The 23,280-nt window shown below is 38.2% G+C and overlaps 3 protein-coding genes across 4 annotated transcripts; 2 read left to right on the top strand and 1 right to left on the bottom strand.

Moving 5' to 3' along the window:
* The first annotated feature begins 5,427 nt into the window (after positions 1-5,427).
* On the top strand, positions 5,428-7,808 carry LOC120175054 (protein IQ-DOMAIN 14-like). The gene is made up of 3 exons (XM_039181764.1): positions 5,428-5,788; positions 5,949-6,185; positions 7,236-7,808. The coding sequence occupies exons 1-3, from the start codon at positions 5,459-5,461 to the stop codon at positions 7,803-7,805; spliced, it is 1,137 nt and encodes a 378-aa protein (XP_039037695.1). The 5' UTR covers positions 5,428-5,458; the 3' UTR covers positions 7,806-7,808.
* A 2,083-nt stretch (positions 7,809-9,891) lies between these two features.
* On the top strand, positions 9,892-14,346 carry LOC120175090 (40S ribosomal protein S3a-like). Of its 2 annotated transcripts, XM_039181794.1 has the most exons (8): positions 9,892-10,008; positions 10,112-10,159; positions 10,269-10,374; positions 11,341-11,481; positions 11,579-11,764; positions 11,901-12,101; positions 12,242-12,359; positions 14,328-14,346. In XM_039181794.1, the coding sequence occupies exons 1-7, from the start codon at positions 9,998-10,000 to the stop codon at positions 12,335-12,337; spliced, it is 789 nt and encodes a 262-aa protein (XP_039037725.1). In that variant the 5' UTR covers positions 9,892-9,997; the 3' UTR covers positions 12,338-12,359; positions 14,328-14,346. The 2 variants fall into 2 exon arrangements, with proteins under 2 accessions (XP_039037725.1, XP_039037724.1); XM_039181793.1 differs by lacking the exon at positions 14,328-14,346 and having other exon boundaries at positions 12,242-12,460.
* LOC120175089 (protein NETWORKED 1A-like) lies at positions 12,840-18,715 on the bottom strand. The gene is made up of 3 exons (XM_039181791.1): positions 18,521-18,715; positions 14,100-18,217; positions 12,840-14,011 (listed from the first exon to the last, which is right to left on the bottom strand). The coding sequence occupies exons 1-3, from the start codon at positions 18,621-18,623 to the stop codon at positions 12,875-12,877; spliced, it is 5,358 nt and encodes a 1,785-aa protein (XP_039037722.1). The 5' UTR covers positions 18,624-18,715; the 3' UTR covers positions 12,840-12,874.
* Between the last annotated feature and the right edge of the window lie 4,565 nt (positions 18,716-23,280).

The following is a 23,280-nucleotide window of genomic DNA, read 5'->3' as shown; positions in this document are numbered from 1 at the left end:
AAACAGTGGATCAGGAGTTGGTCATTTCCTCCATATCCTGTCATCTTTCGGCAAAACATGGTGATGTGAGCGGATGGGCAACTATTCCCGTCAAACTTCTCGAATTCTGGGGACTTAAATTTTGGGGGAAGAACCAAGTCCGAGACTAGACTAAGTTCCGTTGCATCGATTTCATGGTAGTCACGGTCTCCTTTGACTATATTCATTTGGTCTTCCAATTGTTTGATTTTTTCCTCCATCTTCTTCGCTTTGTCCTCTTCGTCCAAATCCGGTACATGGTAATAACCCGGATTGTCCTTAAGGTTAAATACAGAGGACGAGGGCTTTGCTTTTGCCGTCGATGAGTCCCCTCGGGGTTCTGGTAAGATTTCAGGTGAGATAACCACTTGTGGGGTAGGTTGTATAGTTACCCCTTCCGATGAACCTGCCCCAGGCGCACTGGTCTGTTGTAGGCCAATTAACTTGGCAACGATCTGATCAACCAAGGACTCTTGGTTCTTTGTGATTGTTTCTAGAGTATTTCGACTGTTCTGGTTTATCTTGTCTTCTAGCTCTTTTTGTAGTTTTAACATTGTAGACACTAATTTTCGTCCATATTTTTTATTATTATTTTATACATATATACCTATATATATTATATGGTTTGCAAATGGTTTTTGAAAATATATATATCATATAGTTTTAAAATCATTTTAAAAACTTATATAATATATAGTTTTAAAAACATTTTTGAATAAATTATATAATATATAGTTTTAAAAACATTTTTGAATAAATTATATAATATATAGTTTTAAAAAACGTTTTTTAAAACTTATATAATATTTTTAAAACATTTTGAAAACTATATAATATAGTTTTGAAAACTTTTTTAAATATAATATATAGTTTAAAAAATATTTTTGAAATATATGTATTATATAATTTATATTATATCAGTATTATTATTATTTATTTTCTTTTTATGTTTTTTTCAGGGTCCAAACAGTCCAATAAGTCTCGAGGGCCTGATCCAGCCCAGAGCTCAGATTAGGGTTCCAACGTATGTTCAAACAGGCGCAGCGTAAGCCAAGGAGGTCAAGGGTCAGTCACACCGGCCACCGAGATTTCCGGCCGAGGAGATCGGGACTGACCCATCCCGAAATCCCCGGCCAACTAACCACGAGCACGTTACCGTTATCATCGGAGCAGACCCCCGGTGGGGTGGGTATAAATATCCCACCACGGCCATCAGGGAGGGGGGGACAGCCACGCAAATCTCAGAAGCATAAACACAGTAAACCAAATAACCAAAACAAGATCAAGGAGAACCCACAACGGATCAACAGTAAACCAAGAGTTCAAACCAACAACAAGTAAAAACAGAACCAACCACAAACCCATCGACCAACACAAACAGAAACCACATCAACAACCAAGGAACAACAACAAAACCAACAAGCAAAAGCCAAAAACAAAACGCCGGGAAGACGAGCGGTTTTTAGTGAAAGGTAAAAATCGAAGGTTTAAAGCCTAGATCTACGCCATTTGGAGGTTTGTTTTTGCGTGATCGGTGCTCGGGGTTAGGTTGACGGGCTTGAGAGAAGCATTTTGGTGGGATTGGGTTTTTTTCGACCGCCGGTGGCGACGGCCGAAACGGCGGTGGTGCGTCTGAGTGGGCCACCAGACGGTGGCCGGATATCGCCCGGTGAAGGGCATCGAGAGAGCTTTCTCTCGTTTAAAAGAGGAGAGCTTGAGTGAATGGTGAGAATGAAGGAGAATAAGGGATTTTTAGGTATTTATATACCAAGGACCATAGTGCAATTACAGTATTGTTAAACTCTCTCCGCCGTCCCTAAGAGCTTAAATCGCTTTACAATCTGGTCACTACATGCAATTTGGCCTTTGAACTTTCGAGTTATTCAATTTGGTCACCGTTTATGCTTTTTGCATTTCGCAAATTAACCCTCTGATTTCTGGTTATTTCAATTCGGTCCTTTTTTATATTTTTTATTTTATTTTTGTTTATTTTATCATTCTATTTATTTTGTTCCCTTCTATTTGACTTTATCATTTTTTTATGTTGTTTATTTATTTCGTATTTATGCATTTTTTATCTTAAGTTGGTTTTTCACTTCTTTACAAATCTAACACTTTCATTTTTTTAAGGGTCTTTTTCAACTGATCAAAGGTAAGTAATCTGAATCGGTTTTTAAATTTTAATTTAAGTTTCTAATTTCTCGCAATTAAAGACAACCGATAAATTAATTGGTACCGAAAGGGCGGTTCAAGGGTGCTAATCCTTCCTTGACCGTAACCGACTCCCGAGCCCGACACGTTTCTGGTAAAACGCAAATCAGGTAAGATGGTGCCCGGCCCGCCTAAATTCGTTTTAAAATGGTCGGTGGCGACTCCAATTCATTTAACCCAAGTCAAAGCCCAATTCTGGGCCCAATCGAAAGACGGTTACGACAATAAGAATAATAGGAGTTTGAATATATTAAATAGGAATATTATTATCTAAATATAAAATAATTAAATTATCTATTAAATATTAAAAACTATTAAACATCTTTACTTTTTCTTATAAAAATATTTTTATTTTTTTACTAAACATAGCTTGGAAAGATATTTTTCATTGCATAAATTTTTAAACACATCAAATCTTTTATGTATGGAAAAATCTCTAAACCTAAAATATGATATTAATGAGATAATATAGTGACTCGTTAAATAGGCCGTTTGCTACAGTAATCATTGGAAAGCGTCTGAATCACTTGGTGTCTTCTGAAAGTCATTTAGACTATTCACCGACTTCAAGACAATATAATTCTCGATTCTCAAAATCTCTTCTATCAAACTAAATATAGCATGAAAAAAAGTTGTATTTTTCGTGTGTCTTTTTAAAGATGTTAAGTGATCCGGACGACTTCCCATTTTCATTTTAGCATTCACACTGTCTCAACAATTAATTTCTTCAATACCCCACATAAGCAGAGGTTGAACTTCCTTAGGACTAGTGGTGGCCATGTCCCCTAAAATATTAAAAAAGTAATATTTATAACTACTAAATTTAATTTTATAATATATATAATAAATTATTAAATTTGGTTGTTCCAAAAAATATGTAAATTATTTTTAAGTGTTTTAGTGAGAATTTGGTATGTTTAAGAGTAGTAATTGATGACAAGTTGATTTGAACGAAAGAAGTTTAGTTTAAATGCTTAAGAAAGGATGTTATAATAGATTTGAGAGGATTTTTGGGTGATTTTCTAAGTAAAAATGGTAATTATGGGCTTCGAGTATCGGTACCGTTAGAACAGTACAGACACTTAAAGGGAAAAATATGTGAAATTATTAAGGGTAGTATCAATACCGGTTGAAGGGGTATCGATACTGTAAGGGTAGTATCGATACCAGAATGATGGTATCGATGCCATTTTTAAGATGCAATTACAGAATGTCATATCGGTATCGGTACCATGAAGAGGTATCAATACCCCTTCATGGTAGTTGCACTATTGGAGAAGCACTATCAACAAATGAAGAGATATCGGTACCATTTTAAGCTTGTCGGCTATTCCATTTAGAATTTGCGAAGCACAAATCCTCCATAACACATTGGTAAGTTGCACTATCAACCTCTTGTTCAAATGCCACATGGTAGTCCTCAACATCCTTCAAATGAAAGTAGCGATTAATCGCAGAAGGTATGAAGTGAATAGAGATACCTCGAACAAAAACTGTATGTTGATTCGGTATAAGCTGAAATTATATTTGAATATATGAAATTTTTAAAAATTGAATCTTAATATTCTTCTGTCATTAGAATTTATGAAGGCTTAGAACTAGGGTAGCGGAGTAGTGTTGCCTTAGTTTAGGTTTTAACCCATTTGACTTTATTCATTCTCGTAGCTTGCTATCGTTGATTATTGTGTATCCTTATCTTCATGTTTCATCTTTTTAAATTTAGTCGGGTCTTACGTTTTCTGTCTATATGCAGAGATTTTCACGCAGAGATTTATTTACAGGGATTACTCCCCATTACAGACGCGCATATGTAGACTGCATATGAAGACTGTTCAGCTATGTATTTATTTATTTATTTATACATGCATTGCATTTTATCTTTCTTTTTAATTTTCTGATTGCCGGAGGTCTTCCACGGAAGCTGCTCTCAATCGTGACGTTGGGGGCAACCTACTACCCTACCTCCCCTTTACCCATTTCATATGTGAATAGAGTATTGTTGTTGTTGTAATATAATCTCGAGATAAGCTTAGATTTGTATCTTAAATTGATCTTTTTAATTGTATTAAAAAGTGAAATGACTTTTTTGTTTGAATTATAAATCAAATGAGTCTTTATATGAAAATTATAATAAAACTATTATTTTAAAAAATGATAAATAATTATAACCACTTAACTATTTAAGTGTTACAATCAATATTCAACGACGGAACTGACGTGACTGTTAAAATAATGTAATTATATATTTAATCATTAATATTTACATAATTTATCAATTTAATTATATTTTTAATTTAATTTAATAAATTCAATCTCCTATTAAATGATGACATGTGTCATCACCTAATTAGAAAACATTTTCTTAATTTTAATTAATTGTTTTTATTTAATTAACTGATAAAACAAGTGTTAACATCTAATTAGATAATGATATATGTCACCATCAATATTATTACAATTAAATCAGTAAATTACGAATAAATAAGAAGAATCGTGTTATTACATTGCAGCAATGGGGGACCATGTCCCATGACAAAAAGAACATGGCGCAAAAGACAAGACTGCACCAGCTTTGATTATCTATAAGCATGTGCTCATCAGTCCCTACAAAACAATCCCGAGATAAGAGTGGATCCAAATTATCTCGAATATCAGAGAAGAACGTATGATTTTATGTTAAAAGATATTAAATTTGTTTGTGTTGTTTTCCTCGTGTTTGTGACAAACAATTAGTTATTGCTTATTGCAATCAGGGTCGTGGCTAACCCGACGCAAGGTGCGTGACCGCGCAGGCCCCCCAAAAATGGGGGCCCAAAAAAATATATCTATAGTGGCTTTTTTCCAATAAACGCCACTATAGATGGACCTATTACGGTGTTTTCCAAAAAACGCCACTATTGTTGCGGCTTTATTGAAAGAACATCACTATAGATGGACCTATTGCGGCGTTTGTCAAAAAAACGCTACTATTGTTGCTCCGAAATCGAATATATCTAGAAAATAGGATCACTTTATAAGAATTTATACAGGACCCCGAAAACCTAGCCACGACCCTGATTGCAACGACAATAAATAAGGGGAGATGAAGACGTTTAAAGGGGAATCCGATCCTTTTCACAAGGCAGCTTCCTCTTGCCTTCTTTTTAGCTAAGATCTATATGATGTTTCTCATGATGTTTTATCTGTGTTCATCAATGGCGGACTAGAAAAAGAAAGGGGATTTGCAGTGATGGGAAAGGCTGGGAAATGGCTGAGAAGCCTGTTGACTGGCAAGAAAGTTAAGGAGAAAGTGAAAGGTAAATGCACGAATGATCAGAATTGTTCGGTTGTTCCCGAGAATCCGAGTACTACTCCCGTGTTGATTCAGCCGCCGTTGCCGCCTAAAGAGAAACATAGATGGAGTTTCCGGCGATCTTCGGGTTCTATAGAACAAGTTGCCACCACCCCGCCACCTACAGCGGAGGTTGTGATCCGATTAACGGATGACACCAATGAGAAAGCAGCCGCGGTTGAAGACGCGGCTGCGAAGATCATTCAATCCGTGTTTCGATCCTATTTGGTATGTTAACTTCTTTAGTGACTATTTTGTGCACGGATTTAGTACATTTTGATGAGATCTGAACTCGATTTAAATCCTCTTTATAATTTTTATTAATGATTTAATTCGCGACATAAAATTTTAAATTCGTCATTGAAATTTCCATGCTCTTTGATTACAGGCGAGGAAGGCTTTGAGAGCATTAAAAGGACTGGTGAAGTTGCAGGCACTGGTGAGGGGTCACTTGGTGAGAAGACAAGCCAGTGTTACGCTGAAATGCATGCAGGCTCTGATCACCGCACAGGCCAGAGCTCGAGATCAGAGGATGCGAATGGTTGAGGATTCCAGGCCTGCTGGCCAAAGGCAATCGCCCCACCGCAGGTCAACACCGGATCATCGGATAAGGCATACTTATCATGTAAGTTTCACTTCCTTCACCCAATTATGATTTTTTTTATAACTATCGGTACTTGATATATTGATGGATTAATTCATATCATATATTATAAAGTCTTATTATAGAGATTACTTAAGAAATTTAATATCTCTTCCCACTAGATCAATTAGTTGTCGAATATGATTTCTTTATATATATATATATATAGTAAAATTGCCCAGATAATATGATGAAAAAAATTATTGACTGATGTGGGAAGTTCTACCGTGCGTTATTATTTCTGCATAAAACATTACCTAAAATTTTCTTTATATATATATTATTTCTTAATATTCAGCTAAAGAAAGACATTACCGGTTTTGTTATTATTTTTTTAATAAAATCGATAAAAAATTTATCTAAAACATTATTATTTCTACCTAAAACAATAATGTTTTTTAACATTTCCGGTAAAGTGTCAAATAATAACAAAACCGGTAGAAAAAAAATAATGTTTTAGGTATCGCTTTACCGGATATGTTAAAGCGCCCAATAATAACAAAACCGGTAGAAATAATAATGTTTCTGGTAATTTTTTACCGGTTTTGTTAAAAAAAATAATAACAAAACCGATAGCGTCTTTCCTTAGCTGTATATTAAAATTGCCGCACGTGATACTTTCTCGACTGATGTGGGGTGCATGAGAAATTATTTTCTCAAGTGGGATGAAATGAACATTGTCATATAAAAAACGCCAAAAATACAGTGCGTCTTTTGAAAGACACGTTGATCATTATGTATCTTCTGTATGAACTTGTTGATGTAGCTGGGGAAGATGAAGAAGGCAAGACTCCTAATACCGAAAACGCGTTGCTATCCATGCGTCTTTCACGGCCGAGTTAAAGACACGTAGTATTCTATACGTCTTTTTCATTGCACCGTAACAATTGTTAAAGTCCGAAAAATAATTCTCGAGTGGATTATTTTGGGATTTTTCCCAGCACATTATCTTAACCATTTTTCCATTATATATATATATATATATATATGATTTGTAAAACTGATTTGCAATGTGGGCTTGTGAGCACGTAGGAGATTGATGTTGGAATGGAAGAAAACATTAAGATAGTAGAAATGGATAGCTATTCACACCATTGTTCCTCAAATCAACCATACTCCAAGCAAGACAATCATCAGCTATCTCCGGCAACATCAACTTTGACCGATATAAGCCCCGGAGTTTTCAGTGGTCACTTCGATGATTGTTTCGTCATGGCACATGGCAGTCCACGATACGTGGAATCCGAATCGTACGAGTACCCTTTGTGCCCCAATTACATGGCCAACACTGAATCTTCAAGAGCCAAAGTGAGGACACAAAGTGCACGCAAGTCGAGGCCGGATTCGATCGAGAGGCAACCGAGCGGCAGGCGAAGGGCATCGGTGGAAGGCCGCAATCATGTCCCAAAGGCGATGAGGATGAAGCGATCATCGTCACATGCCGGTGCTGCAGCGGATAACTACAAGTACCCGTGGTCGATCAAACTCGATAGATCATCGATTTCGCTTAAAGAGAGTGAGTGTGGTTCCAACAGTACAGTTCTCACAAGCACCACCAACGACTGCAGATCCCATTTTGGATATGATGTAAGTGTGAAATAACACCAAATGGAACCACCAAAATCTCAAGGGTAGAGATGTTTTACTATATGATAAAGCAACATTTAACCCCTGAACTTAGTAAGTTTTCTAAATTGGTCCTTGAATCTTTTGGTTCATATTAGAACTTGTATGTGTGACATGATATCAGAGTACCAATTCAAGAAAAGGTCCAAAAATATTTAGGGACTAAGTTGGAAACAGTTACCAAGTTCAGGGGTTAAATATTACTTTATCCATTTTACTTTTCTTTTGAATGTTTAAATCATACGAGGATATCGACTTGAGTCTTTATATATGTAAAAAAAATCTATTGGGAAATTCACTCAATAAAATCAGGTGTGTGACACGAATTGATCTAAATTCAAAGATTTGGAATTAATATATTTTAATTATGTCCCACTCAAATTTGAAATTGATACTAAGGACCCGAAAAGGTTTAATCAGTATAATATTAATATTTCAAGTGTCTAAATTCAAAGATTTTGAATTAATAAGTAGGGTATATTATGCGTTTAATATCTAAATTTTTATTTTTTTTCAAAATCATACCTATCGTTTAGTTTTTATTTCATTTTAGTACCAGCCATTAGAAACTTAACGGATGAACTCGTATCCCGCCGCGTCTACAGTCGTTGACCTTCACATCTGTCGGCCGATGAATCTCAAACTTTTCAGCTCATACCTTTTCAATCTCCTGAATGTGATTTCGACCTTCATTTCATCGAGAAATGCCTCAATCTCCCTAAATTAACGATGGATTATTTGACTTCTTCGTCCTCCAATCTTTGTTGTCATCCGTTCGATGGGCCTGAAACTGGACTTGTTGGTTGACTTGTCCTTCTCTTGTGGTCCACCTTTCGGATTGGTCTTCCGTCCACCTAAGCTATGCCTCGTTAGTTCGTCCGTTAAGTTTTTAATGGCGGGATACTAAAATAAAACAAAAACTAAACGTTATGTATAATCTTGATTTTTTTTAAAGTTTAGGTACTAAAATAAATAAAAATTAAGAATTTAGGTACTAAATGTGTAGCTTATCTTAATAAGTATCGAGTTTAGTTAAAAACATATTACATTCTTAAAAGGATAGCTTGTATTTGAATCTTAGGGCGTGTTTGGTTTGGGGAATGTGAGATTCCCATGGGAATGGAATCCATATTCCCCGTTTGGTTGGCCGGGAATGTCATTCCCGGTAATCTTACATTACCAATACTGGATTTTTGGGGTATATTACCGGGAATGTCATTACCTCCATTTCCTTAGGTATTGTTGGATTACCAGCGTTTTGGACTAAAATGCCCTTAAAAAATTTTCTTTCAAAAATATTCTTATTCTAGCATTGAATAATAAAAATTCTACGAATGCCAAATTATAAATCTTTAAACTATTTTTAGATTTAAAAAAAAGTCTATAATTAAAATTTTATATGAAGTTCAGGTGTTAAAATAAAAATTTACCATTTCATTAAACCTTTTTATATTTTCAATTTTGTAAAAAAAAATTATATAAATTTTATGAATTTAATTTTTTTAAAGAAATATATAAATATTTTCCAACTTGTTAAAAAATATATAATAAGGACAATTTGATAAAATATACATTCCAATAATATTTTATTTTTTTAACCAAACACTGTAATCTTACATTCCTGCTAAACCAACCAAACACAAAATACAACATTCCCAATAATTCTATTCCCTGATAATCTTTTATTCTCACTGGTAATCTTACATTCTGTGAACCAAACGCACCCTTAGAGATGATCACATCGAGTGAGATGAGAAAAATAGTGCATGATTTTATATTTAGGGTAAACTTGTAAAATTTTAGGATGATAATTATAAAATTTTAGAAGGATCAAAATAAATTATTAATAGAAAATAATTAAATCATATAAAAATTTAAAATTTTAAAGAAAATAACCATCCCTGTCAACCCTAATGGTAAAATGGACACGAAAAAGATAACCAAAATTTTTTATTTTTTAAAATTTAGGACCAAATTGAAATGCCATGCTATAGTTTGGGGGCGACTGGTGGAATTAACCCTAGAAAGATCAGCACAGTCTGAGAGAGTCTCCATATATAAACAGCTAAAATTAGGGTTTTTGAGTCTCTCTCAAATCCTACCCTTTAAACGAACTAATAAGTTGCCGACTGCTCTGCCCTTCTAAGTTAACAAGCAGAGTTTGAAGCATGGCTGTCGGGTACTCCTTTCTTCTCTTTTATACCACTCATTTTTAAATGAATTTCCATTATTTTCTTAAATCGGATCTGTTTTCTGGGTTATCTCTTTGTTTTGTAATGCAGGAAGAACAAGAGGATTTCCAAGGGAAAGAAGGGAGGAAAGAAGAAGGCGTGAGTAGTTGTTTTTTTAATTGAGTTTAGCTTAAATCAGTTCCTGTGTACTTTAGCAACAGATCTGTTAGTTAAATGTTGATTTACTTTTTGTTTGGTTTTCTTTTAGATCGGATCCCTTTGCTAAGAAGGATTGGTACGATATAAAGGCTCCATCAGTTTTCACTACCAGAAATGTGGGAAAAACTCTCGTCACCCGTACTCAGGGTACCAAGGTTGTTTTCTTTCTCTTCTTCTTTTAATTTATGTTTTGTATTTCTTTATATGCTAAAAATGCTTGCTTTTCATTCTATGTTAGATTTTTGGATGTTTTGAACCTGATAGGATATTGGGTATCTTTCAGATTATTCTTTGTTATTTCTTTACCTAGCTTAAGCTTAGGCCTTTAGCTTTTACTGGGATATTAACGAGAATTTAATGATAGATATATATATGCGTGTGCTTTCTTGTTTTGTTTGTATTGAATGGTAATTGCAGTTGTAGCTCAGCCATGCTTATATTGCAGGTTGTTTTGTATGGCCATGATGTTATTTTTGTGTGTTGAAGTGCTGTATTATCATTTTCTTTTTTGTGTAGAATTTCTGGGCATCTTTCAGATTATTCTTTGTAGTTTCTTTACCTAACTTAAGCTTGGACCCTCTTTAACTTTTACTAGAATATAAACGAGAGTTTAATGTTATATATATATATATATATTTGTGTTATTTTTTGTTTTATTTGTTTAAATGGTATTGCAAGTTTTAGCTGAGCCATGCTGATATTGCAGTCTATTTTGCATGGCCCTAATGTTATTTGTGTGTTGAAAGTGCTGAATTATCATTTCCTTTTAAAATTTTAATTGTCTTATGTCTAGAATATTGGTTGCTGAACACATAAAGTTCTTCATTTACCAAGGAAATCTTGTATCTGGTGTCATTTTTAAATTCATGTTGACCCTTTTTTTCATCGTGAGGAGGATGCAACGATTGATCCTGCTAGGAATTCTTGAAATAGCCCGAATGCAATAATAAGATCATTTTCCTTCAATTATAATTCAATGGTCTTATTTGTTGCGAAACTTGAAAACTTGTTAACTTGTTTAATTTTGCATGTAGGTATGGTACGATGAACTTTGATCTGCTTGATACATTTATTCAATGTATAAATAGTTTGAATTTTGAACTTGGCTATTTTCTTGACAGATTGCTTCAGAAGGTCTCAAACACCGTGTGTTCGAGGTCTCACTGGCCGATCTTCAAGGTGGTGATGAGGATCATGCCTACAGAAAGATCCGTTTGAGAGCTGAAGATGTTCAAGGAAAAAATGTTTTGACCAACTTTTGGGTATGTAAATATAAATACCCTTGTTCACTACATTATGCCAGCTGTTTTAGTGATAGAAATTAAAAGATTTGGTTTGGTTTCCTTTTCAAATTTTCAGGGAATGAACTTTACCACCGACAAATTGAGGTCTTTGGTACGTAAATGGCAAACCCTGATTGAAGCTCATGTGGATGTGAAGACAACCGACAACTACACTCTGAGAATGTTCTGCATTGGATTCACTAAGAGACGCCCAAACCAGGTTAAGAGGACTTGTTACGCACAATCCAGCCAGATTAGACAGGTAATCTACGTCAATTTACTGCCAAGCATCTAGACTTGTTACTTAATTCTCTCAACTTGCTTTCCAAAATGTCAAAGATCCTTAATGTGAATTCGTCAATACAATGATGACCGAATGAAGTTACTTTGTTTTGCAGATTCGCCGAAAGATGAGGGAGATCATGACTGCCCAGGCAACATCTTGTGATCTGAAGGGATTGGTTCAGAAATTCATTCCCGAGATGATAGGAAAAGAAATTGAGAAGGCAACATCTAGCATCTATCCTTTGCAGAATGTGTTCATTCGTAAAGTCAAAATTTTGAAAGCTCCCAAGTTCGATCTCGGAAAGTTGATGGAGGCATGTTCCTGAACACCCATTCTTTTCGATAAAAATATCATACGGACTCCATCTTAGGCGATTTACTGAATAAGATATCAATTATACTCCATGTTGTGCCATGGTAATTTATTTATTTTTGTTGTTTTTTCGCCATTTAGGTTCACGGTGACTACTCGGAAGACATCGGTGTGAAATTAGAGAGGCCTGCTGATGAGACAATGGCCGAGGCTCCTGCAGAGCCTGTTGGAGCTTGAACTAAGAGGAGTCCTTGAATTCGTCTTGTGTGTTTTTTTAGGCGTCAAAGAGATTTGTTGATCATTTTGCTTTTTGTTAAATAACCTGCAGAGTAGAGAATTTATCCATGGTTTTGGTGTCAAGGATGTGATTTTGCTACTTGATTTTGAGTAGACAATATTTTACTCTTTGGTAGACTTGTATAAGCGTGATATGAATCTACGGTCAATATTAAAGGCTCCTTTCGATCGACTGAAATTGATTTTTTAGAATATAATTCACTTAAAATGAATTAGCTGAAAATTATAAAATATTAATCTAAAACTTGTTTAAGCATTTATTTTTATATTAAGCCTATTTTAATTATAAAACTTCACATAACGATTATTGTAGAAAAATTATAAAAATATTAATCTAAGTTTGACATAAGAATACCATGTTCTAAAAGCTTATTAAATGAGAGGCCTAATTCTTACAATGTTCTAAAAGCTAAAGATGTAACAATCTCCTCTAAAAACGTACCCAAAGCTGGGAATTCTCGTGTGTGCATGCTGCCCTCAGTCCACATTACTAGAAGGCCTTGCACACCCACAAAAGCAAGCCTTCTTCCGCCTTCCGCCGCTGTAGATGAAGTCCCTCAAGTGGACGACTCCCGTTCGGCTTTTTCCTTTGCTCTTCCTTCCATCTTCCAATTTCAGCATGACATACTCTATGCTCTGCACCTCGAACTGCAACCTCCCGATCTTTTCAGACCCTTTTTGTGCCTGCTCTCGCATTTTCTTCAAGTCGCCATTTCCGGGCTCTTCTGACTCGGTCGAGGTTGTCCCGTCGAAAGATGAAGAACAACACCCTTTAACATCCTTTACCAGTTCACCATTGGCATTCAACAACTCCGTGATTGCATCCTCCACCTCTTGTAATTGCTCTTTGACTTGTCCGTACTCTAACTTGAAATCCTTCTTCCTCTTCTTGATCTTCATTCTCTTTTTCAGCTGTTTCACATTAGTTTGGAGGGTCATCAATTTATGAGCATCGGAATCGAGTCGGTCTAAGAACCTTCTGCTTTTGGTTCTTTTCTTCGGCTCTCTGTTGCTGGTGGAAATCTCCAGCTTATCGATGCTCAGCTCCTTCTCCACCAGTGCTCCCAAAGAACTATCGGTTTTTGACTCTGCATCGTTCAACTGATGAGAAGCAATGATCTCCCCGGGTACGATCGCCCGTTCTTGCATGTCATTGAGTTTCAAATCGACATCGCATTCATGCTCCACAGACTCCCATAGCTCGAGCATTTTATCATCGGCTGTGCCGGTGTCTCTCTTGCTCTTGCTCCTGTATAATGAAGAATCGGAGACTTGATCGAGGGGAATATCTTTCAACAAAATCCCATTTCTCGTTTCGGGAATTTTGGGTTTCTTTGACTCGAGATTCCAAGCAAGCTCGTCACCAACTTGCATGCCTTTCTTCGTTTCTTGATATGGAGGCTCAATGCCGTAAGATGGAGCTTCGATTTCATGTCTGTTCTTATTACTCTCTTGTTTCACAAGTCTGTTCATCTCTTCCACCACTGCCTTTTCAACTGCTTTAAGCCTACCGTGCATCTCCTGCAAGTCTGAAATCCCGGCCGTCAGAAAAGCACTTTGTCCTTCGAGTTTCTCGGAGCTCATTTCATGAAGATCATCTGCCATTTCTACGTCCTGGTGTTATATTAGAACGTACAAATGCAATTAGAAAGGTGGAATATAAGCATGTACAAATGCAAATATCAAACTCGAATTGAGATACCTTATCTTCATCGTCATTCGGAACACGAAGCTTAGGCTGAATAAGGGCATTATGCTCGAGGGATGTTATACCGTCTCTAAATGAAGCTATGACGGGACCATAGGCAGACATCTGGACCTTCGACCATCCGATTTCACTTTCCAGGAACTCAACCCTTTTCTTCATCTGTCCTATTTGTGCACTCTTTACAGCGTTTTCTTCTCCGAGAGTCCCGCAAACTTCAGTGAGCTCGTGTACTTTGTTTTCGAGTAGAACGTCACAGATGGAAGAAGCTTGGAAATCGAAGTAAAATGATGCAGCCTCAGCCTCCAACAGTTCAAACTCGTTGCTTCTTTCTTGCAGCTCTAGACTCAGGTTTTCTCCATACATCCTTCGTTCTTTGATTTCATTACGTAATGTAACGACTTCGGAACCCAAATTGTCATTTTCTTCACGAAGGTGTTCAATCTCCATTTTCTGTTCTTCGCTATCTTCGGACAGTTCAAGAATCCGCTTCTCTAAATTTTCTTGAATCTGTTTAGATTCCTCACATTCCCTCTTCAGCACCTCAAGCATCCGGTACAGTTCTTCACTTGATTCATGTGCAGCCTGAAGCTTTTCATCTGCTTCCGAAAGCTCAATGGACTTCCCTATAAGAAAATCATTACCGATAACAATTTGACGGTTTAATTCGTCGTTTAAATCTTTGACAGCATATAGCTCCTTGTGCAACTTTTCGACGGCTTCTTTTAATTCCGAGATTTCAGCTTCTTTCTTCTCCAACTTCTCCTCCAATTTTGCAATTTCGACACCAAAGGTCTCTAAAACGAGAGATAGACTATCAAGGGCTACTGCTTCTTGTAGGGCAATACTGTTCTCGTCTTCGAGAACATGCATATCCTCTTTGAGGTCCGAAAAATTCTTGAGCAAAAACCTGTTTTCTTCGAGCTGCTTGGAATTCTCCTCTTCTAATAATAAGCAAGTTCCGTGCATGCTCTCAAGATCTCCACGTTGACTCTCGAGTTCGGAGTTTAACATTTCTTTCTCCATCGTTCCATTACTCTCTTCCAACATCAACTGCTGGTTCATCTCTAGAAGCTCCTTCTTGTCTTTCTGCAGCATTGCATTCTGCTTCTCTGCAATCTCGAACTTATACTCGAGGGCTAGGTTCTCCGACACAAGTTCATTTCCCTCGAATTTAAGTTGCCCGATTAAAGTTAACAGAACTGAGTTCTCAACTACCAGCCGTTGCTTCTCCTCCTGGTTTCTCAATACTGAACTCTTTAGGTCTTCAACATTATCCAGAATGCATGAAAACGGAACATGATCGGATTCAGTCATATCTCGTTGTCCGTTAACAGGATCAAACTGAAGAGCCCTGAAAACTAGATAAATCCCGGATCTTAGTTTTTCGATTTCATCCAACAGAAATTCACCTTCAATCTGCTGCTCCAGATTTTCACTCTCCAACTCCCTGATTAGTTTATCCGACAATTTGGATGCCTCCACATGCTTCTGACATTCGATCAATAGAGACAAGTTTTTTTCCTCGAGATCTTTTACGATTTTTTGGAAGATGAAGATCTCAACCTGAGCCTTGACAGCTTTACCAATTTCTTCTTCAAACTCCTTTCGGAACATACTTTCTTCTTGCATTAGATGGACATGGTTTTCTAGATCCGTTAACCGAGATTCAATCGACCGAACATAACTGGCACACTCTTTTTGTTCCTCGCCAAGGGAATCCCGTAATTGCTCCACCTGAGAGAGTGTCGATTCTTTATCCTTCTCCAGGTCAGAGCATTTCTCCTCCAGTTTATCAAATCGAAATTCCAGGATGCATAGCCTCTTTTCAACAGTCTCTAGCTTCAAGATCAGGCTCTCTCTTTCACCTGCAAGATTGGATTTCTCATCTTTGAGATGCTGACAGAATTCTTCTAAAGTCTTTGACTTCGATCTCAAGCCTTCGAGCTCGATATTAGCACAAGAAATGGAACTTTCCAGCATTGAGTTTTTCTCCAAGAGCTTCTGCATATTCTCAGTCATTTTCTTTAAATGACAAAGAAGGGTCGATTTCTCAGCGTGGAGGGAAGATTTTTCTCCCTGAAGAAATTCATGGGACTTCTGTAATTCCTCGACAAGCTCCTTCGACCCTTCCAATTTTCCATTCAATTCCGACAGCGAACTTCTCAAAACGACATTCTTCTCCATAAGGTCATCCATGCTTTTCAGTTTCTCATAAAGAACCTCGGTCTCGCCTCTTTGCTTACTGCATTCCTCCTTCAGCTTCGAGTTCTCGTGTTTCAATTCCTTCAACGATGATTCTAGACATTCCGGATTTAAACCTACAGACAGCAGCTTCTGAATCAATGCCTGGTATGCACTACTCAACACCCCGATTTCATCCTTCAATTTGTCGACCTCTTGCTGGAGGATATTACTTCGTTCAATTTGCACCACAACCTCACTTTCCAGTTTTTCTTTCAGTTCCTTCAAGCCGAAAATTTCATCTTCCAAACTGTTTATTGAAATGGCAGAAGAACTGTTTAATTCATTGAGGCTTTGGTTTTCACCCTGCACTTGCTGAATTTCATCCTCCAATTTTTGGTTGCTTACTTCCAACTCCTTCAACTTTTGAAGCTTATTTAGAAGCTCCGATGTCAAAACTCTCTGCTCCTCCTGAGATTGCGAATTCAACTTTTGTAATGTTTGCAGTGTAGCTTCGATTTGCGCAAACCGTAAATGCTCTTCCTGCAGTGATGTCTGAAGTTTCTCCAACTTGTGTTGCTTCTCTGAAAGTTCTCGATCCTTGATTGCTATTTCCTGCACCAGATTATCGACTTCTGCTAGTAGAGATTGATTCGATGCCTCCAGCAGAACACGTTGCTCTTCCACACTCCTTAATTTTTCGGCATTGACTAGAATCTCGCTGTTTAGTCGTTTTGACTCCTCTTGTGCACAAGAAAGTTCACTCTCCAGCCTTGCAATTGTTTCCAAGCACTGCTCATACTGACGGGCCACGATATCCTTCTCTTCTTTCAGCTTAGCAAGAGCATCTTTTAGTGCTTCAACTTCGGTTTCAGCTCTTTCAATTTGCATGTTGAGCATTTTTGTGTTTTCTTCAGCAAGCGAGATTTTATTTTCTAATGAAGATATCATCTCGAGACACTGCTTGTATCGAAGAAGACCAGCCTCCTTTTCAGCCTCTGATCGAGAAAGATCCATCATAAGATTCCGAGCTTCAGTTTCTGCTTCGAAAGCCCTCTCGTTAAGCCCTTTTGCTTCCTCTTGGGATTGGGAAATAGTATTCTCCATGCTGGATATTCTTTCCAAGCACCGATTGTACTGATGAAGACTGGCATCTCTCCTGGTTTCCCATTTATTTAACGCTTCCTTCAATACTTTGATTTCAATTTCAGCTTTGCTGGTTCGTTCATCAAGATTCCCGGCATACACTTGCGCTTCACTAAGTTCACTCTCCAGGCTAGATGACTTCTTTAAACTCTGCTGGTACAGCAGAGCGACGTCTTCCTTTTCAGCTTGAATCTCGGCAAGAGATTTCTTCAAGAATTCTACTTCGGTTTCAGCTTTACCTGCACGTTCAGACTCGGAAATAACTTGATTCTTCAGATTTTGATTTTCAATTGACAACTGAGAAAACCCACTGCACTCGCTTTCCTCGGCTCTGTCTCCATTTACCCCCTTCATTCTTCCTTCAGCAATGTTGGCATTTGGAGGCACTTTCCCGGTCTCGAATATCTCATTCAACTGCTTTAAACCCCTTTTGCTTATTCCGAAGTTCTTTTGCAAGTCATCTGAATCAAAGAATGCATGAATTTGGTGTGGCGTTTCTGGCGTGCAAGGCTCGGCCTCGGGGCCTGAAGAGCCTAAGGGTAATTCATCGGCTAGTATGAAAGGAACCTGGTTGGGGAATGCTTCAGCCATGGTTTTCTGGGCATGGCGAAGCTCCCCGGTTGCATGGTTATATCTCTCGGCTAATGCACGGTAAGCCCTATAAAACTCCTCAACTAATTTCATGAGCTCCGGCCGTTTTTTATAGTACATTTCCGCTCTTCTCGCGAAAGAATCCGCATCTTCTTCGATCAGTTTGATCATTGCTTTAACTTTAGAATCCATATCTGTCGAAACAGAATAATTCAAGTTGAGTAGATGTGCCAACAGAACGGTAACAAGCATGAAAACAAAGAAACTCAATAATGCACAAAACAACTCTGATATCGGAATACCGCCTTTTTATCGTACATGAAGATCGTACTTCGGAAATCCAAACCGGAAAAGCTAATGGAGCAAATAGAGATCTAAGTGAACCTTGAACATTTCACTATGGTATGCCAACCCATATGCTGGTTCTTTTCCATATAAAGCATGAACATATATACACTAAACCGATGCAGCGACGTATTTAGAAAGAAAATTCATACCTGTAAGATTATCCTGAAGCCATTTAGAATTCTTCGGGCTAATATGGCTGTCCCACCACCAAGAATACATGCGTCTAGACTCCGAGTGCGACAAAGTTGCCATTACTCCCGCAAAGAACAATAGCGCAATCAGTTTCGATTTTGCGAAAGCCTGCTCCTTATACCAGTCACAAAAAAAAAAGCAATGGATCCAGGCCAGAATAACACAATCTACTCCAAAACGAGCATTTAGAGACCTTTATTCCGAAGCCCTTGCACCTATACAACCAATATAATCAAGTAAAGCTACTCCAAATGCAATCCGAAATCCAAACGAATACTCGAAAAGCTGTTAATCTATACAGTTTAAAGTTACCTACTCGGTCAAGATGACTCCAATGGTAAGCAATGGTGACTCGATTCGAGCTTTTCGAAGTTAACAAGAACTGATACAACAAAAAGAAAAGGATCATATCAGATCTTCAACTTTACAAACAATCAATTGAACAAATTCTCAAAAGGCAGCATATCTTATACATCACTTGTACTTGCAGTGAAAGTGAATCAACAAAAAGGAATCAATATTAGATAGAAAAAAAAAGGAAAGTTGTTTGGACCCAGTGGTCCAATTTACAAAAGGAATTCATCATAGAAATCAACAAGAAAAAGCACATGATCCTGGGTTTTTTTTTTGTTCTTTTTGGAAAGAAAATTCATGAGCTTTTATATGTAAGAGTGCTCTCAAAAAGGAAGGAGAAAGGAAATCATATGTGTTGACGAAAACGGGTAAAGAAAACGAAAGAACACGAGAATTTTACGAGGTTCGGCAATGTGCTTACGTCCTCGGTGCCTAGGCGGCGCTAGAAGTTTTATTCAATGATATTTTAGGTCTAGGTTACATCTCTATTTATAATAGAAAACCCTGGTACATAATTACAAAATCAACCCTGTACCGTACCGCGGGGGCTGCGCCCCCACACCTCCAACCCACATAATTCGTAACCCCCACAACGAGACTTTTTATGAGCCATACATAACAAATCTCCACCTTGGCGAATATCCTGCCCCTTGGAAACTTCAATGTGGGTTGGGTTACCTTGCTTCTTTAACAACTTGAAACATTCAACAAGTCCAAGCAATGCTTGAACTTGTCTGTCGTAACTGGCTTGGTGAACATATCAGCGGCATTCTCATCAGTATGTACCTTCTGAAACAAAACCTCTCCAGATGCAACCAACTCTCTGATCTTGTGGAACCTTACATCAATATGTTTAGTTCTAGCACGATACACCTGATTCTTAGCCAAGTGAATAGCACTTTGATTATCACAAAGCAACTGAACTCCACCTTGTTGAACACCCAACTCCTTCACTAAACCAGTAAGCCATAAAGCTTCTTTTGCAGCTTCAGCCGCTGCCATGTATTCAGCTTCAGTTGTAGATAGTGCCACGACAGATTGAACAGTAGACTTCCAGCAAATAGGCCCTCCACCAAGAGTAAACACATACCCTGTCGTAGATCTTCTATTATCCAAGTCACCTGCATAATCTGAATCCACATATCCTACAACCAAAGGATTATCCCGCTGACTCCCAAAAACAATTCCATGTCCCACAGTACCCTTTAAGTACCGAAAGATCCACTTGACTGCATCCCAATGTTGCTTACCAGGTTTAGACATGTACTTACAAACTTGACTAACAGCATGAGCTAAATCAGGACGAGTACATACCATCGCATACATCAAGCAGCCAACAGCATTAGAATACGGAACCTTTGCCATATTTTCAGCTTCCTTATCTGTCTTAGGGCACTGTTCTGATGAGAGCTTAAAGTGATTCGCCAATGGAGTGCTAACTGGTTTCGAGCTGCTCATCGCAAACCTTTCTAGCATTTTCTCAACATAACCCCGTTGAGATAGCCGCAGTTTCCTTGAGTCTCTGTCCCTGCAAATTTCCATTCCAAGAATTTTCTTTGCAGCACCTAAATCTTTCATATCAAATTCCTGACTCAATAAAGTTTTCAAACCGATAACATCATCCATGTTCTTCGCAGCAATCAACATATCATCAACATACAGTAATAGAAAAATAAAAGAACCATCATCAAGGCTCTTAACATAGACACAACAATCATACTCACATCGGTTGTAGCCAATCTTGATCATATAGGAGTCAAACCGTTTATACCACTGTCTCGGAGACTGTTTTAACCCGTACAAAGATTTCTTCAATCTGCAAACTAAATGCTCGTTTCCAGGTTGAGTGAAACCTTCAGGTTGCCGCATGTAGATCTGCTCCTCTAAATCACCATGCAAAAAAGCAGTTTTAACATCCATCTGCTCTAAATGCAAATCCCAACTAGCCACCAATGCAAGTACTGCTCGGATTGAAGTGTGCCTGACCACAGGAGAAAGATTTCATCATAATCAACTCCTTTCTGCTGTGAAAAACCCTTCGCTACCAAACGAGCCTTGAACTTCTCCACCTCTTTTTCTGTTACTGCTGGTTTCTTCTTATACACCCATTTGCAACCAATCGGCTTCTTACCCTCAGGAAGGGGAACTAACTCCCATGTGCGATTGTGATTCAAAGACTCCATCTCCTCAACCATGGCTGCCATCCACTTGTCGTTTTCCTGACTAGTAACGGCATCATGAAAAGTAACTGGATCATCACTGCTAACAGTAAGTGCAAAAGATACCAAGTCTTCAAAACCCAATCTGTTCGGAGGCTTTATATTCGTCCGTCTCACCCTGTCTCTGGCGAGACTATAATCCTGCAAATCATCCGTAGTGGAACCACCAGAAGTCGGTTGAGAAGTTTCTGGTTTCTCAACTGGAAACTGCTCGAAATCTACCACTGTCGTGTCTTGCTTCTGCTGCAACATAGACTGTTCATCAAAAACGACATCTCTACTAATCACAACTTTCTTCGCAACTGGATCCCAGAACTTGAATCCTTTGACACATTTCTTGTAACCCAGAAAAATGCACTCCTTCGATTTTGCATCAAGTTTGGATCTCTCATCAGCAGGTACATGCACATAAGCAGGACAACCAAAAATCCGTAAGTTATCAAAACTAACATCATGACCAGTCCATACCTCTTCTGCAACTTTCCCAGCCAGCGATGCCCTTGGCGATCTGTTGATAAGGTAACACGCCATGTTAACAGCCTCAGCCCAGAAGTGTTTGGGAAGCCCCGCATTCAACCGCAAACATCTGGCTCTTTCATTCAACGACCTGTTCATTCGTTCCGCAACACCATTCTGTTGTGGTGTCTTGCGCACTGTAAAATGCCTGAATCCCATGCTCCTTACAGAATTGTAGGAACTGTGAATCTGTGTACTCCGTACCATTATCAGACCGCAAACACTTGATTTTTCGTCCTGTTTGGTTTTCTACCTCAGCTTTCCACAGCTTGAACTTCTCAAAAACTTCAGATTTCTGTTTCAAAAAATACACCCAAACTTTCCGTGAAAAATCATCAATAAAAGTAACATAGTACCTAGATCCACCCAAAGACGATGTCGTGGAAGGCCCCCATACATCAGAATGCATAATCAAGAATCCCTTGAGTTGTGTGCTTCGCAGTCTTGAAACGGACTTTAGTCTGTTTACCAAGAACACAATACTTGCAAAAGTCGAGCTTACAGCTTTTGACACCATGCAACAAGTTCTCTTGTGTAATTCTGCCATACCACGTTCACTAAGATGAGCAAGGCGCATATGCCACAATTTTGTCGTATCATCACAGGACTCAACAGAGTGAACTCCACTGCAACGGTACTCCCTAACAATCTGTAGATATTCCCTGCAGTCATCTTGCCTTTCATCACAGTCAATGCTCCTTTAACAATCCGAATGGTTTCCCTATCCTCGTCAGCCTTAGGGATAAAACCATTCTTGTGCAAAGTGCCCAAGGAAATCAAATTCTTCTTCAAGTCTGGGATATGTCGAACACCACTCAACGTCCTAACGGAGCCATCGTGCATCTTAATTCTGACATCACCAATACCAACAATATTGCAACATCGATCATCACCCAAATAAACCGAACCAGAATTAACCGGCCTGTATGTCGAAAACCATTCCCTATTTGGCGTGATGTGATAAGAACATCCAGAATCAAGAATCCAAGCATCCGTCAATTGTGTCGTTGAAATAGAAAGCATATCACCCTCACTGCAATCAGAATTATCATCCTCGACCACGTTCACAGACTTGGATGAGCCATCACGCTTCTCATCGGTCTGCTTTTTCAACTTCGGACAGTCTCGCTTCATATGTCCCGCCTCCTTGCACTTGTAACAGTGAATCGTCTTCTTATCCCTGGATTTGGATCTGGAATTCCGCTTCCCGGACCCTGCCTTCTCTGGCTTCCGTCCACGATCTCGATTACCCTTGACATATAAGCTATCGGCTTGAGAGCTTTCCCCTGCATTCTGCTTCCGCTGGTTGTGAGCCAACAAGGCTGTAGTAATCTCCTCAACGTTGATAGTCTCTTTCCCATATGTAAGAGTAGTCACCATGTATTCGTAAGAGGAAGGCAACGAACACAACAGAATCATCGCTCTGTCTTCATCCTCAATTTTCACATCAAGCCGAGCCAGATCAGAAACGATTTGATTGAAGACATTCACGTGTTGCGCCAAATCGTGATCGTCCTGCATCTTCAGCCCATACAGCCGCTGCTTCAGATACAGTTTTGTCGTTAAGGATTTGGACATAAACTGACTTTCCAACTTCCTCCAAATTTCGTCTGGAGACGATAGATGCA

This window comes from Hibiscus syriacus, unplaced genomic scaffold (assembly GCF_006381635.1).
Source record: "Hibiscus syriacus cultivar Baekdansim isolate YM2019G1 unplaced genomic scaffold, ASM638163v2 tig00112159_pilon, whole genome shotgun sequence".
NCBI classification, from domain to species: domain Eukaryota; kingdom Viridiplantae; phylum Streptophyta; class Magnoliopsida; order Malvales; family Malvaceae; genus Hibiscus; species Hibiscus syriacus.
The sequence above is the reverse complement of the archived record's forward strand: the minus strand, read 5'-3'. Positions and strand labels throughout refer to the sequence as shown.